Genomic DNA, 14,782 nt, shown 5'->3' on the forward strand with positions numbered 1-14,782 from the left:
CTGGCTGAAAAGGTTTACTGGAAAAAAAGCGTAACTTTGCTCACTACGCTGGTTAGTCGTTGCTGTCACTGACTGAAGGTGCAGCCATTGTTGTGCACTTAATTATGGATGATGCATCTCAGTTTTAAAGGTGTAGCACTGTCGTCATTGTTGGTTGATTGTTAGTAGTGAACTGGTGGTAATGACACATGCTGTTGTCCTGAACTCCGACAGTTAGAGTTGAAAGTTTTTCAGTAATGATCAGTAAATGTATCACACAGGAAGAACTGGAATTCTTCATGTAAATGAAAACAATAACTAAACCACTCTGAATCAAATGTGGAATTTTAGACATTTGGACTTTATACTTTTGGTTTTGGTGCACAATGCTAAACAGGTCAACACTGATAGAATTAAAAAAGGTGTGTTTGGGTGTGTTGATGTTCCTCAAAAAGGGACTGACAGACTAAATGACGTGCACTGGAGAAATGAGACGACACCCAAATACATATGTCGTTAATGAAATCAACACCTGGACAGTATATAAAGTCCCTCTGTAGTGAGAAGGTGTAGTTCAACAGATCTGCAGGACTTAACTGTTCATCATGATGAAGCTGCTTCTTTCTCTGACTCTCATCTGGGCGCTCTCCAGCACAGGTAACTACTGACTCGTACATAAACATTTGACCAGGATCGATTTTTCAGGAGGGAATTAAAATATTACTCTAAATAACAGCATGTTTGTTGTGATTAAAAATAACTTATTCAATATTCTTGAAATTATAATGAAAATTCACAATTGACAGTACAGCAGTACAAGAATCTGTCTCAACTGGAAGATGTGTCTGTCAGACAGTTTTATTTTGAATCACAACCCTTGGGTCTTAAAATCCTTTTTTTACACTTTCTAACCTTCATCAACCACAACGATCCTGTAGCCCCGAAGACCTCACACATTTAACTTGACATTTAGATGTAATCATCATAACACTGACTTTTTTTTCCTCCACATTTCAGGTGCAGCACTTGTGTGTCAAACCTGCACAACTAGTGCCTGTACAGCCACAGTACCAAAGACGTGTTCCTCAGATACGATGTGTATAACAGCCTCCATTCAAGGTAAACTTTTCTACACGTCGTCTGTTACTTTTCATTGAAATACATGTACTGTAAAGTTATGCGTGTTTTTTCCATCGACATTAACAAAGTGCACTTTGACTCTGTAGCCACTTCAGGTGGAACTGGAGGACAACAACTCATCAAGGGGTGTGCATCGTCCTCCTTGTGTCCAGCCATCGGCTCTTTCACATACTCAGTCAACCTGGGTGTTTCCAGTGCACTTGCATCTGCTACGTGCTGCAACACAGATAACTGCAACTCAGCCACTCTAGCTGGTAAGTTCATATTGATGACTATCTTTTTTAAGATGAGATAATAAAAAAGGTCAATTAACATCCTTCTTCTGACATGTTCTATTCTAAATTGTCTCTCTTCCTCAAATAAATGATGTCATTCCTGTCTGTTTCAGTGCCTGCTGCTCCGGCAGATAACAGCCTTCAGTGTAACTCTTGTGACAACGTCACCTGCACCGTTCCAATACAATGTAAGGGAACGGAGGATCGCTGCTTTCAAGTCAGTGGTAAGTCATCCTCTTATATACTACAGTTATACAAAGGTGTGTACTTTGATTATTTCATTTGGCCCTTGTACCATCTGCTAACATGGAGGAGCAGGGGTGTGTGGCCTCTACTGCAGCCAGCCAACAGTAGAGTTTTAGCTTAACTTTTGGGAGGTGACATGTCGTCCATCTTAATAAACAGTCTAACAGTGATGTCACTGAGTCAGATATTGAACTAGATGTCAGTAAAAAACTTTTCCACGTGATTTTAAGTTACTCTTAAAGTGATAACAATCATTTTTCATCTTCAGTAACAAGTGGGTCGACCACTACTTCAGCCCTTGGCTGCGCATCTGCCAACATGTGTGAAGCTACTGCCGGCCTTGGAAACACAATTTTGGTACAAAGTGTTGGAAACGTCCCTGGACCAGCCTGTTGTGGGACCAATTTATGTAATACTCTTACATCTGCTGCCAGTGACACCTGTTGTGTCAGACTGACAATGATCCATCTGCTGATCGGACTCCTTGTCTTTACCCTCTATTAGGGCCGAAGACTAAAAATGGTCGAAGGACCTTTTGAAGCCTGGTCTCAGGTTTCCTCCCTCCTGTCCTTTTGTTGGCAGTTACAGTGGCTACAAAAATCCAAATTCAGGGAAAAGGGGACGGAGTCAGGGTGAAGTTAAGGTGGGATAAGAAGACATAAATGGACACACAGGATACATATGAACACACAACAAATTGGAAACAACCTTTTGCACAGCTTTAATTTACTTGGTACATTTTCTCTGGGGATTTTTTCTCTCAAACCTGTGTATTTCTCAAATGGACTGAATGTCCTGATGTTATATAACATGTTAGATTTTATAGAAAAATATCATACTTCTATCAATAGGAGAGGAAAAACAGTCCTTGTATTAAAGTTACAAATGTTTTTTAATGAGTTAAGTCGACTTAGGTTTTTCTTCTTTTTGAAATTATTATCATATTGCCACAGTTCATCAGTACAGGTAAAAAATAAAATGAAGTTGCCAATATTTTTGCATGATGAAGTCCTCACAAAAATGATTTGTCATTTAAGATGACAAACGATACTTTCAGGTTCCTTTCTGTAGAAACCATGTTTATTTATTAATAAAATCATTTTAATAATCATTCTTTTTCTTGTGTGTCTCATGTATGAAAATTGGCTGCTTGTCTTGTTTTGGAGTACTTATATATGAAAATGTGCCTGTCGGTAGACAATGATGATGTCATCAAAGGGTTGGTTTAAAACAAATGGAAGGTGACTACCCTTACCCTACATCCCTCGACCCATCGACCTTTCATCCCTCCCTCTGTCTCCCTTTTTGTCTTATCTATTCAACATTGTTATTCCAAACTTGGGGGTGTGGTACCCGTCAGTTATTTTTTTGATTGGGTGAATAAAGGCAAAATCAAACGCTTTCAAGAACGACCCAAGTAGCTGAGCACTCCCAAGGAAAAATATAGAGAAAATATATATTATTATATGTAGATATATTACAATATTATTTTATGAATATGATGATAATATTACTAATAATAACAATGATATAATTTTTAAGTAGTGATAGTTAATTGTGTGTTTTTCTATAATACATATAAGTGAAAACAGAAAACAAGCAATCAATCATTAATAGTAGTTTTAATGATACTAATTAAATAGAAAACCGTACAAACTACATGCATGAAATCTATAATCTATAGTGAAATGCTGCCACCTAGTTGACCAGCATGACATGCACATGAATTGTGTCCCACGTTACAAACAATAAAGCATAAATATTCCAATTTAATTCAAATGAGGACATTGACAACACAAATAAATGCAATTCAGACACTCTAGCTCAGGAGTATTCAATTAAAATTCAGGGAGGTCCAGTTGGAGAAATTTTCCTCAAGCAAAGGTCCGGAACCATAATGTCAAACTTGCATTATGATTCAGTGCCATAGTGAAGAAGCTTGGTTGTATCGACATCTAGCCTGATTTACCAAACTTACCTACAGTCCTACCTCTCACCCACTGACTGTATAGAAGGGGCCTGAAGCCTGTGTTCTCTTAAATTACCAGCAGAGGGCGACTCACGGGTCAGTCTAGGAGAAAATGACTCTACTCCTCACCCGAGTTATAACGTCAGTAAACATTTAATACAGATTATCTTGTTAATTATTCAATATTTATTTCAGTATTCTACCTCGTTGGGCGACAGCGCTACGCTGTCACCTCCCAACTCGTCAGTCAAATTATCCAGATAATCGTCCAATTTGAGTCGAGGTTCACCCTCTTTTGTGACAAAGATTAAGCCGTCCGTGTCTTGCATCGGCTGCAAATGATAACTGTACAACGTCAGACTATCGTAGGTGGTGGTGAATGCGGCGATAGAGACAGATATGTATATAAGGTCACAACTTGGCTTCAGTTCCAAAATGTTGAGACCAATCCACCGGACCCTGCTGGGATCATAGTAAAAGTTTAGTTAATTCAGTTGTGCAGTGCTAAGCATGAATTAAAATGTATTTTCAGGTGGAAAAACTAAAGAGTTAATCGTAAGATTTGAATAATATCGAGTCATTTTTATTGATTGAGCCCAGACTCAGAAATTGATCATTTTAAACATTCACATTAACTTTTATAAAAAAGGCAATGAAAAACATATTCTTTTCAATGATATTTTCCTTTGTGACGTCACAAATGTTTGAGCACCAATCAGGATTTACAAAAAGTGGGATTGAAATCTGACAATCACTGTCAGTTAAGTTGGTTGGTGATTAGCCTACATTTACGAGCTCCTTGTTCTTTCCTCGTTGTCCAAACAAGACAAAGATCTAGGTGCAGCAGAGTGTTCAGACAACACGACTATATCTTAGAATCTTATTTCACTTGGACACACGGCACATTGCTGAAATATTTGTGCAAGTTTGCAAGGTTCATGTTGGCGCAGCCGAGTCAGTGTGGACAGGACAGACGAGGCGGTGCGACTGAGTGTCGTAGTAGGAAGTGGAGTCGAAGAGGCCTGATATGCAGTTCCAACGGGAACTTTAATCTCAACACAAGACACAGAACAGATCAGATTACATTCAGTTCCTCCTCATTTTTCCACCCTTTTCCACAATGGTGCAGAAAACAGGAACCCCAGTATTAGAACCCCCCGCGCAGAACCCCAGTATTAGGCTACTACGCATACTCTGGTGACCTGATGAACATCTGGTTTCCATCAATATCTTGAGATTTGGAAATGCCGCCACAGAGTCGGGCCAGGGGTCCAAAGAATTGCCTGGTGATTCCTGTCGTCTGCACCTTTTCCTTTGTGTCGGGTTTTTGTTCACTGTGCGTTTCCCGGTGATCTTCTACATGTGTTTCACCTGTGTGCCATCACCCCTGCCTCCCTTGTGTATTAAGTCTTGGTGCTCCCAGTCCTCCGTGTCAGTTAGTCTGTTCAGTCTGGTTAATCTTGTCTGCTGGTCTGTGTTATCTGTAGTTTCACCTCCATGACGCACTCCTTATGGTAATCCTGAGTTGGATATCGCTTTCGTTTGCCTCCAAGATTGTAAGTCTGTTTTTCTGTTTTGAATTATTGAGCAACGTTATTTTTGCAGGCTGAATTTGGGTCCTGCTCCTGCACTTCCTTAACATGTACATGAAAAGAACAATACATAATGACACAGGCAGGGATATAAAAAAACCCCCAGACAACCCGGACACAGCAAAAATTGACAGTGTCCCGAGAAAAAACACAATCCAGTTCCAATTCCTGCCCTATCAAGTTATGCATGACTGAACAGCTGCCACGCAGGACGCTTCCAGAGGTGGAAATTTGTATGAGCAAGTTGTTTTGGTGGGCGGCACGGTGGCATAGTGGTCAGCACTTTCGCCTCACAGCAAGAAGGGGTTCGAGTCCCGGTTCAAACCAACCAGGGCCTTTCTGTGTGGAGTTTGCATGTTCTCCCCGTGTGTGCGTGGGTTCTCTCCGGGTTCTCCGTCTTCCTCCCACAGTCCAGAGACATGCAGAATGGGGTCAGGTTCATTGGAGACTCTAAATTGACCGTAGGTGTGAATGTGAGAGCGAATGGTTGTCCGTCTCTGTATGTGGCCCTGTGATAGGCTGGAGACCTGTCCAGGGTGAACCCCGCCTCTCGCCCAATGGCAGCTGGGATTGGCTCCAGCCCCCCCGTGACCCTTAAATGGATAAAGCGGTAGACGATGGATGAATGAAGTTGTTTAGGCTGGGAACGAATCGGAGCCACCATTTGAAAAGTTAAGTGACCTTGCCACAGATGGAGCCCAAGACACGGTTGACCCACAAAAGGCTTTGGTCACCGTGAATAACCATTAAGCTCCAGTTCAACAGCCGCTAGTGCGCGGAGCCTCCGAGCGAGCTCGAGACAAAGATCTGGAATGATATTGTGTCGTGCGACGGCTGAGTAAAACAGGTTTCACAAACGGAGGGGGGGGGGGGGAGTAAAAGATGTGAATGAAGGGAAAACCTCTTGTGGAAGTCGGTTTGAAAGTAGTATCATTTTGAGTAGTGACCAGAGGTAGCACAGTCTACCTGATCTGGAGAACACCATGGACGAATAGTTTAATTTCCAATATAAAAACAAGAAAGAAAAGGAGAAGCACATGCAACGCAACCTGTGACTATGATGTCTGAGATAGGACAGCGTGAGTCAGTATGTGAGATGGTTTTCTCCCCGTCATATGTTCATCACAGTTGATCATCAAGATCAAATTGCTCATGTCCAGACGCATGACACACAACAATGACGGAATCACGAAGAAAAATCAAAAGGTTCTTGCCGTGCCACATTCTTTTGACCCCGGGAATCAACCAAATCACATAGTCAACGAAAGATTTCTAAGAAGCTCAGTGGTCGAGCTTCTTAGAAATGCATCTGACGCAAATGAATTCAACACCCGTGCAGAATATAAAGTGCCTCTGTGCAGATCCGGTTTAGTTCAACGAATCTGCAGGACTTAACCGTTCATCACGATGAAGCTGCTTCTTTCTCTGACTCTCATCTGGGCGCTCTCCACTACAGGTAACTACTGACTCGTACATAAACATTTGACCTGGATCAACCCGCATGTCTTAAATGATTTAGTTTCTAGCCTTTATCAGCCACAACGATCCTGTGGCCCTGAAGACCTCACAGATTCAACCTGACATTTAGATGTAATCATCATATCACTGACTCTTTTTTCCCTCCACATCGCAGGTGCAGCACTTGTGTGTCAAACCTGCACAACTAGTGCCTGTACAGCCACAGTACCAATGACTTGTTCCTCAGAGACGATGTGTATAACAGCCTCCATTCAAGGTAAACTTTTCTTCATGTCATCTGTTACTTTTCATTGAAATACATGTGCTGCAAAGTTGGGTGTGTTTTCCATCGACATTGACAAAGTGCACTTTGACTCTGTAGAGACTTCAGGTGGAACTCCAGTACAGCAAATCTTCAAGGCGTGTGCATCGTCCTCCCTGTGTCCAGCCATCAGCTCTGAGGCATTTTCAGTCAACCTGGGTGTTTCCAGTGGACTTGCATCTGCTGCGTGCTGCAACACAGATAACTGCAACTCAGCCAATGTACCTTGTAAGTTCACATTGATGAATATCATTTTAGGATGAAATCATAAAAACTGGTATATTAACATCCTTCTTCTGACATGATCTATTTGAAATTTTTCTCTCTTCCTCAAATAAAAGATGTCATTCTTGTCTGTTTCAGACCCTGGTGATCCGGACGTGAACACCCTCCTGTGTTACTCCTGTGACCCCCTCACGTCTCAATGCACCTCTTTGTTACAATGTAAGGGAGCAGAGGATCGCTGCATTAAAGCCAGTGGTGAGTCTTATATGCTACAGTTGATCAAAGAGGGAAGTAGTTCTACTAATTTCCGACAAATGAAATCTGGAAAAAGTGGAGGAAAATTATGATATATATATATATATATATGATATAATTACTTAGTGACTTAAGTATATCTTTAAGCATTTTTAACCTGCATCTCCATTGTATGTTCATCTTTACTTATAACCCATTACGTTTCAGAGGTTTACTGCTTTACATGTACATTAATATTGTGTGGTCATTTCAAGATTGTTGTTTTAAAGAAAAAACGGAGGGATATTCATTTTATTATTATGTAAGGAGCGAATTCATTTGAGTTGAGAAGCTGCAATCGTGTTCGTGAAGTTTTGTTTTCGACGCAAACTGACTGAAACAATAATTTGAAAATGAAAGTAGTTGCCTGTTTATTTTTCTTACCTTAACTGATGAACCATTGCGGCTCGAAATCAATACGGCATACTGTGTAACAATAGAACATTGAACAAGTAGGTTTACTTTTGACAAAATGACCATTTTTTACAAAGTTTTTAAATTCAATTTTATTTTGACTTTTAATTTAATCAACATACACATGTGATGAAAACTACCCAGAATGACAGAAACCATCTTTGGAAACATTTATTTGATGTGTACTTTGATTATTTCATTTGGCTCATGTCCCATCTGATACCATGGAGGAGGTGGGGGGGTGACCTATACTGCAGCCAGCCACCAGGGGGTGTCCAAGATGTTTTAGCTTAACTTTTGGGAGTGACATGTCGTCCATCTTTATATACAGTCTTAACAGTGATGTCACTGGGTCAGATGACTAGATATTAGGTGTCAGTAAAAATGTGATTTTAGGTTACAGAATCAGAATTCAGAAATCATTCCTGACATTATCCAACTGATATTTTTTTTTCTTTCATTGCAGTAACAAATGGGTCGACGACTACTCCGGCGTTTGGCTGCGCAACGAACAACATGTGTGAAGCTGCTGCCAGCTCGGGACAACTACCTTTCTTCGAAAGCGTTGGTAACGTCACCGGAGCAGCCTGTTGCACGGACAGTTTATGTAATACTCTTACACCAACAACAACAACATCTGCTGCCAGTGACACCTGTCGTATCAGACTGACAATGATCCATCTGCTGATCGGACTCCTTGTCTTTACCCTCTATTAGGGCCGAAGACTAAAAATGGTCGAAGGACCTTTGAAGCCACCAGAAGACTCTGAGGACCTTGTCTGGTCTCGGGTTTACTCCCTCTAACCTTTAGTTGGCAGTTACAGAGGCGACAATGGACTCAGAGGCTAATCATGAAAACACAACAAATGAGAAACAGCTTTAATTTACTTGGTACATATTCTCTGGGGATTTCTTTTCAAACCTGTGTATTTTTCAAATGGACTGAATGCCCTAATATTATATGACCTGTTAGATTGTTTAGGATATTTAATAAAACAAGATACTTCAATTGAAAAAAACATAAGAGAAAGTCTATAGGAGAAGAAAAACAGTCCTTATATTAAAGTAACAAATGTGTTTTTTTAATGAGTTAAGTGGACTTTTTTCAGGTTTTTCTTTCTTTTGAAATTATTATTATCATCATATTGCCAGGGTTCATCAGTACAGGCAAACAATTTTAATGAAGTTGCCTGCCAAAGACAGTATTTTTACATTCAGTCACAGCTAACGAGGCACAAAGGTTTAAAAGTTCTATCATTATTATTATTATATATAAAACAATATTTTTGCATCATGAAGTCCCCACAGAAATGATTTGTCATTTGAGATGACAAACAACACTTTCAGGTTCCTTTCTGCAAAAGCCATTTTTATTTAATAATAAATTTTCTCTTTTCCTGGAATAAACTATGTCATTCTTTGTCTTGTGTGAGTACTTGAATGTACACGTACATTCACACATCAGTCTTAGAAGTGAGGACATTTTGGGAAAGAGAGGACATTTTTGCCGGTCCTCCCTTTTTTTTGGTTTGAGGGTTAAGACTTGGTTTTTAGGATTAGGGTTGCTATTCGATTTAGGTTAGGGTTAGGTTAAGGGTTGGCTTTAGTCATTTAGTTGTGATGGTGAGGTTAGGTAGGGTAAGGGGCTTTAAAATGCATTACACCAATAAATGCCAATCCCAGCGAGAGGCGGGGTTCACCCTGGACAGGTCTCCAGCCAATCACAGGGCCACATACAGAGACAAACAACCATTCACTCTCACATTCACACCTACGGTCAATTTAGAGTCTCCAATGAACCTAACCCCATTCTCATGTCTCTGGACTGTGGGAGGAAGCCGGAGAACCCGGAGAGAACCCACGCACACACGGGGAGAACATGCAAACTCCACACAGAAAGGCCCTGGTTGGTTTGAACCGGGATTCGAACCCAGAACCTTCTTGCTGTGAGGCAAAAGGGCTAACCACTACACCACCGTGCAGCTGTATTAGAAAATGTTCCTGGATAAAGTTAAAGCTCTTCAGTGGCGTTTGTGTGACCAACAAGCAGCTTTCAGAAGACCAGATAATGACACAGGCCGTGGTATTCAATTTGTTCCAAAGTTTAAGAAGCATCACAGAGTGGATTACTAATATGGAACAAGATTTTTTTTTTTTTTAAAACACATACAGAAGAAATTGACAGTGTCCGGAGAGAAAACAGAATCCAGCCAACCCTTTTGTGCATGGGGTCACTGCTGAGTCTGAATTGCTGCCAGGCATGACACCAACAAAGGCAGAAATTTGTATGACCAACACTGGGAATGGATCTGAGCTAGCATTTGAAAAGTTAAATGACGCTGTCACAGGACGGAGCCCAACACACGGTTGACCCACAGACGGCATTGGTCACCGAAAATAACCATTCACTTCCAGGTCATGTCACAGAGTCTCTGAGTGAGCTCGAGACAAAGTACAAAGATCTGGTTTGCTAGTGTGACGTGCGGCGGCCAAGTAGCACTAATGTGCTAAAACAGGTTTTACAAACGGAGGGAAAAAGTAAAAAGTATAAATGAAGGGAAAAACTTTGATAGCAAGTTGCTGTGTGATTTTGGCCGTCATGGCGGATCTTACCAAGTTCCTCTCAGACCTGAATGTCATGCTCCGATGTCCCAACAAGCTTCTGCTTTAAAATGTCAAGGGGAAGTTAAGCTGTTGTTTTGGCTCCACATCACTTTGCCCACAACTTTAGTTCTGCTTCACTCATCCGATGTTTTGTTAAAACTCCTTCAGGCTTTTGGTGAGAACTTTCATGACATGAAAAGAAAACAAAAGAAACTGAAATTTGTCGTTGAGCTGTTTATTGTGGATCCAGCTGGTGTGACTGGAAAACCACAAAACGGAATCATTGAAACTGCAGAGCAACAACCGCCCTCTGCCCAGTCCGGTGAACTGTATTTACGTCCTGAGGCTGTATCTCCGTTTGAGTCAAAACCAGCTACCGCCTCAGTTTCCTCAAGACTAACCGACCCAAACCTGGTCAACCAGCTGCCAGTGACATCATCATCATCATCACTGCCATCTAAAAGAGAAGCAGTGACAGCCATCAAATAATAATAGAGGTTTGCATTAGATGTTGCTGACGATGTCATGTACCAAAGAAAACACGAGAGGCTGCTCCCAGCAAGTTCACATCACGTCTGTTTCCCTTTGAGCGACTGGATGGTAATGAAGCGGCTGTTGTCCTGAACGCCGACAGTTAGAGTTGATCATTTTGGAGTTTAACTTGAGACTTTGTTAAAAACAAGAACTGGAATTCTTCAGGTAAATGAAAACCACTCTCATTCAAATGTGGAATTTAAGACATTTGGACTTTATACTTTTGGTTTTGGTGCACAATGCTAAAAGGGTCGACACTGACACAATTAAAAAGGGTGTGGTTGGGTGTGTTGATGTTCCTCAAAAAGGGACTGATGGACTAAATGATGTGCGCTGTAAGAATGAGGAACACGACCAATTCCTGAGGTTTTAAGAAATACATATGTCGTTAATGAAATCAACACCTGGACAGTATATAAAGTCCCTCTGTAGTGAGAGGGTGTAGTGCAACAGATCTGCAGGACTTAACTGTTCATCATGATGAAGCTGCTTCTTTCTCTGACTCTCATCTGGGCGCTCTCCAGCACAGGTAACTACTGACTCGTACATAAACATTTGACCAGGATCGATTTTTCAGGAGGGAATTAATATATTACTCTAAATAACAGCATGTTTGTTGTGATTAAAAATGACTAATTTAATAATCTTGAAAATTCAATGAGACTTTATCGATGAAAAATTCACAAGTTACAGTACAGCAGTAGAATAATCAGTCTAGACAGGAAGTTGTGTCTCTCAGAGAGTTTAAGCCAGTTTTATTTTCAACCTACAAACCATATGTCTTCCTATAAAACATTTTTTTTATTTTACATTTTCTAACCTTCATCAACCACAACGATCCTGTAGCCCTGAAGACCTCACACATTTAACTTCACATTTAGATGTAATCATCATATCACTGACTTTTTTCCTCCACATCGCAGGTGAAGCACTTGTGTGTCAAACCTGCACAACTAGTGCCTGTAATGTCACAGTACCACTGAAATGTTCCTCAGAGACGATGTGTATAACAGCTGCACTTGAAGGTAAACTTTTATACATGTCATCTATTACTTTTCATTGAATTACATGTACTGTAAAGTTATGTGTGTTTTCCATCGTCTACTCTGTAGTCACTTCAGAACAGCAAATCATCAAGGGGTGTGCATCGTCCTCCGTGTGTCCAGCCATCGGCTTTCATACATATTCAATCAACCTGGGTGGTTCGAGTGCACTTGTATATGCTTTCTGCTGCGACACAGATAACTGCAACTCAGCCACTCTACCTTGTAAGTTCATATTGATGACTATCTTTTTAAGATGAGATAATAAAAAAGACCATCAACATCCTTCTTCTGACATGTTCTATTCTAAATTTTCTCTCTTTCTCAAATAAATAATGTCATTCTTGTCTTTTTCAGTTCCTGCTGTTCCGGCTGCAAACAGCCTTCAGTGTTACTCTTGTGACACCTCTGACTGTAATAATCCACTACAATGTAAGGGGACAGAAGATCGCTGCTTTCAAACCAGTGGTGAGTCTTCCTCTTATCTACTTCAGTAAAAAGATTTTCCACTTGATTATTGGTTTCGCTTGAGGTAAAGAAACAACATTTCCGGACATTATCCAACTGATAATAATGCTATTTTATAATAACACAGTTCTTTTGCCATCTTCAGTAAGATTTAGGTCGACCAATGTTGCAGTCCTTGGCTGCGCATCTACAAACATGTGTGCAGCTGCTGCCGACCTGGGACAACTACCTTTCTTACCAAGTGTTGGTAACATGGGACCAACCTGTTGTACGACCAATTTATGTAATACTCTTACATCTGCTGCCAGTGACGCCTGTTGTACCAGAGCGGCTATGATCCATCTGCTGATCGGACTCCTTGTCTTTACCCTCTATTAGAATTTGAAGCCACCAGAAGACTCTGAGGACCTTGTCTGGTCTCGGGTTTACTCCCTCTAACCTTTAGTTGGCAGTTACAGAGGCTACAATGGACTACAATGGATAATCATGAACACACAACAAATGGGAAACAACAGCTTTAATTGAATAGGTTCATATTCTCTGGGGATTTATTTTCAAACCTGTGTATTTTTCAAATGGACTGAATGCCCTAATTTTATATAACATGTTAGATTTGATGAGTATTAAAAAATATATAATACTTCAATTGAAAAAAAGATTAAATAAGTAAATGAAGGAGTCAATAGCAGAGGAAAAACAGTCCTTATATTAAAGTTACAAATGTTTTTTTAATCAGTTAAGTGGACTTTTTAAGGTTTTTCTTCCTTTTCCTCCCTAAAAGTTCTGTTATTACATATGAAACAATATTTTTGCATCATGAAGTCCTTACAAAAATGATTTGTCATTTACGATGACCAACAACACTTTTAGGTTCCTTTCTGTAAAAGCCATGTTTATTTAATAATACAATTTTCACTATTCCTGGAATAAACTATGTAATTCTTTGTCTTGTGTGAGCACCTGCACACTGATCCTTATTAAAGGCGATATGTGTGTCTCATATATGAATATTGGCTGCTTGTCTTGTTTTAAAGTATTTCTACTAAGACGCTGTGAGGACCATGCGGTGGTATGGACCTTGCGAAGTGAGGACAGTTTGGGAAAGTGAGGACATTTTACATGCAAGGGCATGTGATCTATAATCTAAAGTGAAATGCTGTAACCTAGCATACATGCACATGAATTGAGTTCTGTTACAAACAATAAGGTATAAATATTCCGATTTAATTCCAATGAGGACATTGACAACACATAACTGCAATTTAGACACTGTAGCTCGTCTGCTGGTGGATGAGTAATTTATAAGACAAGCAAATATCTGCTGGCAATGTACCAGTCTGCTTATTTCAGCTCTAATACAAAGACCAGTCCAGAATGTGGATATTATGTCCCCTTAGTGTCACCAGGGGACAATTTCCAATAAGATTATTCAGGTGTAACGTCATTCCGGGCTCCGAGTTGCCAGTTATAATGGAACGCAGCACATATACCTGGGATTCACCACAATTTAGTTCAAACTGAGGAAGCCTCTTGGATGAAGGTGAAACGTCTTCAAGAAACTACAACTAAGTCCAGTTGCTCCTGATTCAACACCCTTGTGCAAATAGGAACATCTATGTTCACCCACATTTTCCATGTTTAAATGGTTGCTGTGAACTGTTCCATCATACTGGAAAACCCTCTGAGTTATGTTTCAACCAAGCCTTGGAAAGAAAAGATATTAGGGAATGCACATAGTTCATGGCCGTCATAAATTCGTCACTTTGGATCACCTTAGCAAGCTTATAATTAGTTAATTTTCCAATTCAAATATATAAAAGGCTGCTGAATGAAAGGATCAGGGTTTAATAATGAGTGAAAAACTGCTGCTAGTGGAGAATTATTCATACTGTAGCAGTTGGTTTAAAAAGACTCGAAGACCAACGATGACGAGTCCTGACTGTCATGGACTTTCCTCCAAAGTCACATGAACCTCAACCTCACTGAACCCTTATGGGGCATTTGACAACAGATAAAGCCAAGCATTCTGTGACTCCACAAGAAGCTCTTTGGAACATCTGGTCATGAGGTTTTTCAGGAGTTCAGGAGTCGCTGCCTGCTCGAGTGCATTAAAGCCAAAATGGGGACATAACAAATATGAAAGATATTCTGAAAAATATGAACATTTTTCAAAGAGTCACCTTTTCACTCAAATTATTGAGCAGAGGGTGTAGACAATA

General features: G+C 40.3%; 3 protein-coding genes across 5 annotated transcripts; all 3 read left to right on the top strand.

Moving 5' to 3' along the window:
- The first annotated feature begins 475 nt into the window (after positions 1–475).
- Positions 476–2,751, top strand: LOC118318822 (phospholipase A2 inhibitor and Ly6/PLAUR domain-containing protein). Its single transcript, XM_035648837.1, has 5 exons — positions 476–636; positions 997–1,098; positions 1,206–1,373; positions 1,508–1,618; positions 1,909–2,751. Exons 1-5 carry the CDS (start codon positions 585–587, stop codon positions 2,142–2,144), a joined length of 669 nt encoding a protein of 222 aa, XP_035504730.1. The 5' UTR covers positions 476–584; the 3' UTR covers positions 2,145–2,751.
- A 3,763-nt stretch (positions 2,752–6,514) lies between these two features.
- LOC118318819 (phospholipase A2 inhibitor and Ly6/PLAUR domain-containing protein) lies at positions 6,515–9,334 on the top strand. The gene is made up of 5 exons (XM_035648834.2): positions 6,515–6,657; positions 6,835–6,936; positions 7,042–7,209; positions 7,345–7,461; positions 8,381–9,334. The coding sequence occupies exons 1-5, from the start codon at positions 6,609–6,611 to the stop codon at positions 8,629–8,631; spliced, it is 687 nt and encodes a 228-aa protein (XP_035504727.2). The 5' UTR covers positions 6,515–6,608; the 3' UTR covers positions 8,632–9,334.
- Positions 9,335–11,358: 2,024 nt separating this feature from the next.
- LOC118318823 (phospholipase A2 inhibitor and Ly6/PLAUR domain-containing protein) lies at positions 11,359–13,565 on the top strand. Of its 3 annotated transcripts, none has more exons than XM_035648841.2 (6): positions 11,359–11,581; positions 11,976–12,077; positions 12,165–12,320; positions 12,453–12,563; positions 12,709–12,831; positions 12,942–13,565. In XM_035648841.2, coding segments are annotated over exons 1-6 (546 nt in total). In that variant the 5' UTR covers positions 11,359–11,529; the 3' UTR covers positions 12,944–13,565. The 3 variants fall into 3 exon arrangements, with proteins under 3 accessions (XP_035504734.2, XP_035504733.2, XP_035504731.2); XM_035648840.2 differs by having other exon boundaries at positions 11,360–11,581; positions 12,709–12,846; XM_035648838.2 differs by having other exon boundaries at positions 11,375–11,581; positions 12,709–13,565.
- Positions 13,566–14,782: the final 1,217 nt, after the last annotated feature.

The sequence above is a fragment of the Scophthalmus maximus genome, chromosome 13 (assembly GCF_022379125.1).
Source record: "Scophthalmus maximus strain ysfricsl-2021 chromosome 13, ASM2237912v1, whole genome shotgun sequence".
Classification (NCBI taxonomy): Eukaryota; Metazoa; Chordata; class Actinopteri; order Pleuronectiformes; family Scophthalmidae; genus Scophthalmus; species Scophthalmus maximus.

What these genes read in the sequence shown, in the direction of transcription:
- LOC118318822 (XM_035648837.1), top strand. Translation starts at nt 585, where the DNA reads ATGATGAAGCTGCTTCTTTCTCTGACTCTCATCTGGGCGCTCTCCAGC. An exon ending in CTGGGCGCTCTCCAGCACAG is followed by an intron (nt 637 to 996) that starts GTAACTACTGAC and finishes TCCACATTTCAG; the next exon opens with GTGCAGCACTTGTGTGTCAA. An exon ending in TCGCTGCTTTCAAGTCAGTG is followed by an intron (nt 1,619 to 1,908) that starts GTAAGTCATCCT and finishes TTTCATCTTCAG; the next exon opens with TAACAAGTGGGTCGACCACT.
- LOC118318819 (XM_035648834.2), top strand. Translation starts at nt 6,609, where the DNA reads ATGAAGCTGCTTCTTTCTCTGACTCTCATCTGGGCGCTCTCCACTACA. An exon ending in CTGGGCGCTCTCCACTACAG is followed by an intron (nt 6,658 to 6,834) that starts GTAACTACTGAC and finishes TCCACATCGCAG; the next exon opens with GTGCAGCACTTGTGTGTCAA. An exon ending in TATAACAGCCTCCATTCAAG is followed by an intron (nt 6,937 to 7,041) that starts GTAAACTTTTCT and finishes TTGACTCTGTAG; the next exon opens with AGACTTCAGGTGGAACTCCA.
- LOC118318823 (XM_035648838.2), top strand. Translation starts at nt 11,530, where the DNA reads ATGATGAAGCTGCTTCTTTCTCTGACTCTCATCTGGGCGCTCTCCAGC. An exon ending in CTGGGCGCTCTCCAGCACAG is followed by an intron (nt 11,582 to 11,975) that starts GTAACTACTGAC and finishes TCCACATCGCAG; the next exon opens with GTGAAGCACTTGTGTGTCAA. An exon ending in TCGCTGCTTTCAAACCAGTG is followed by an intron (nt 12,564 to 12,708) that starts GTGAGTCTTCCT and finishes TGCCATCTTCAG; the next exon opens with TAAGATTTAGGTCGACCAAT.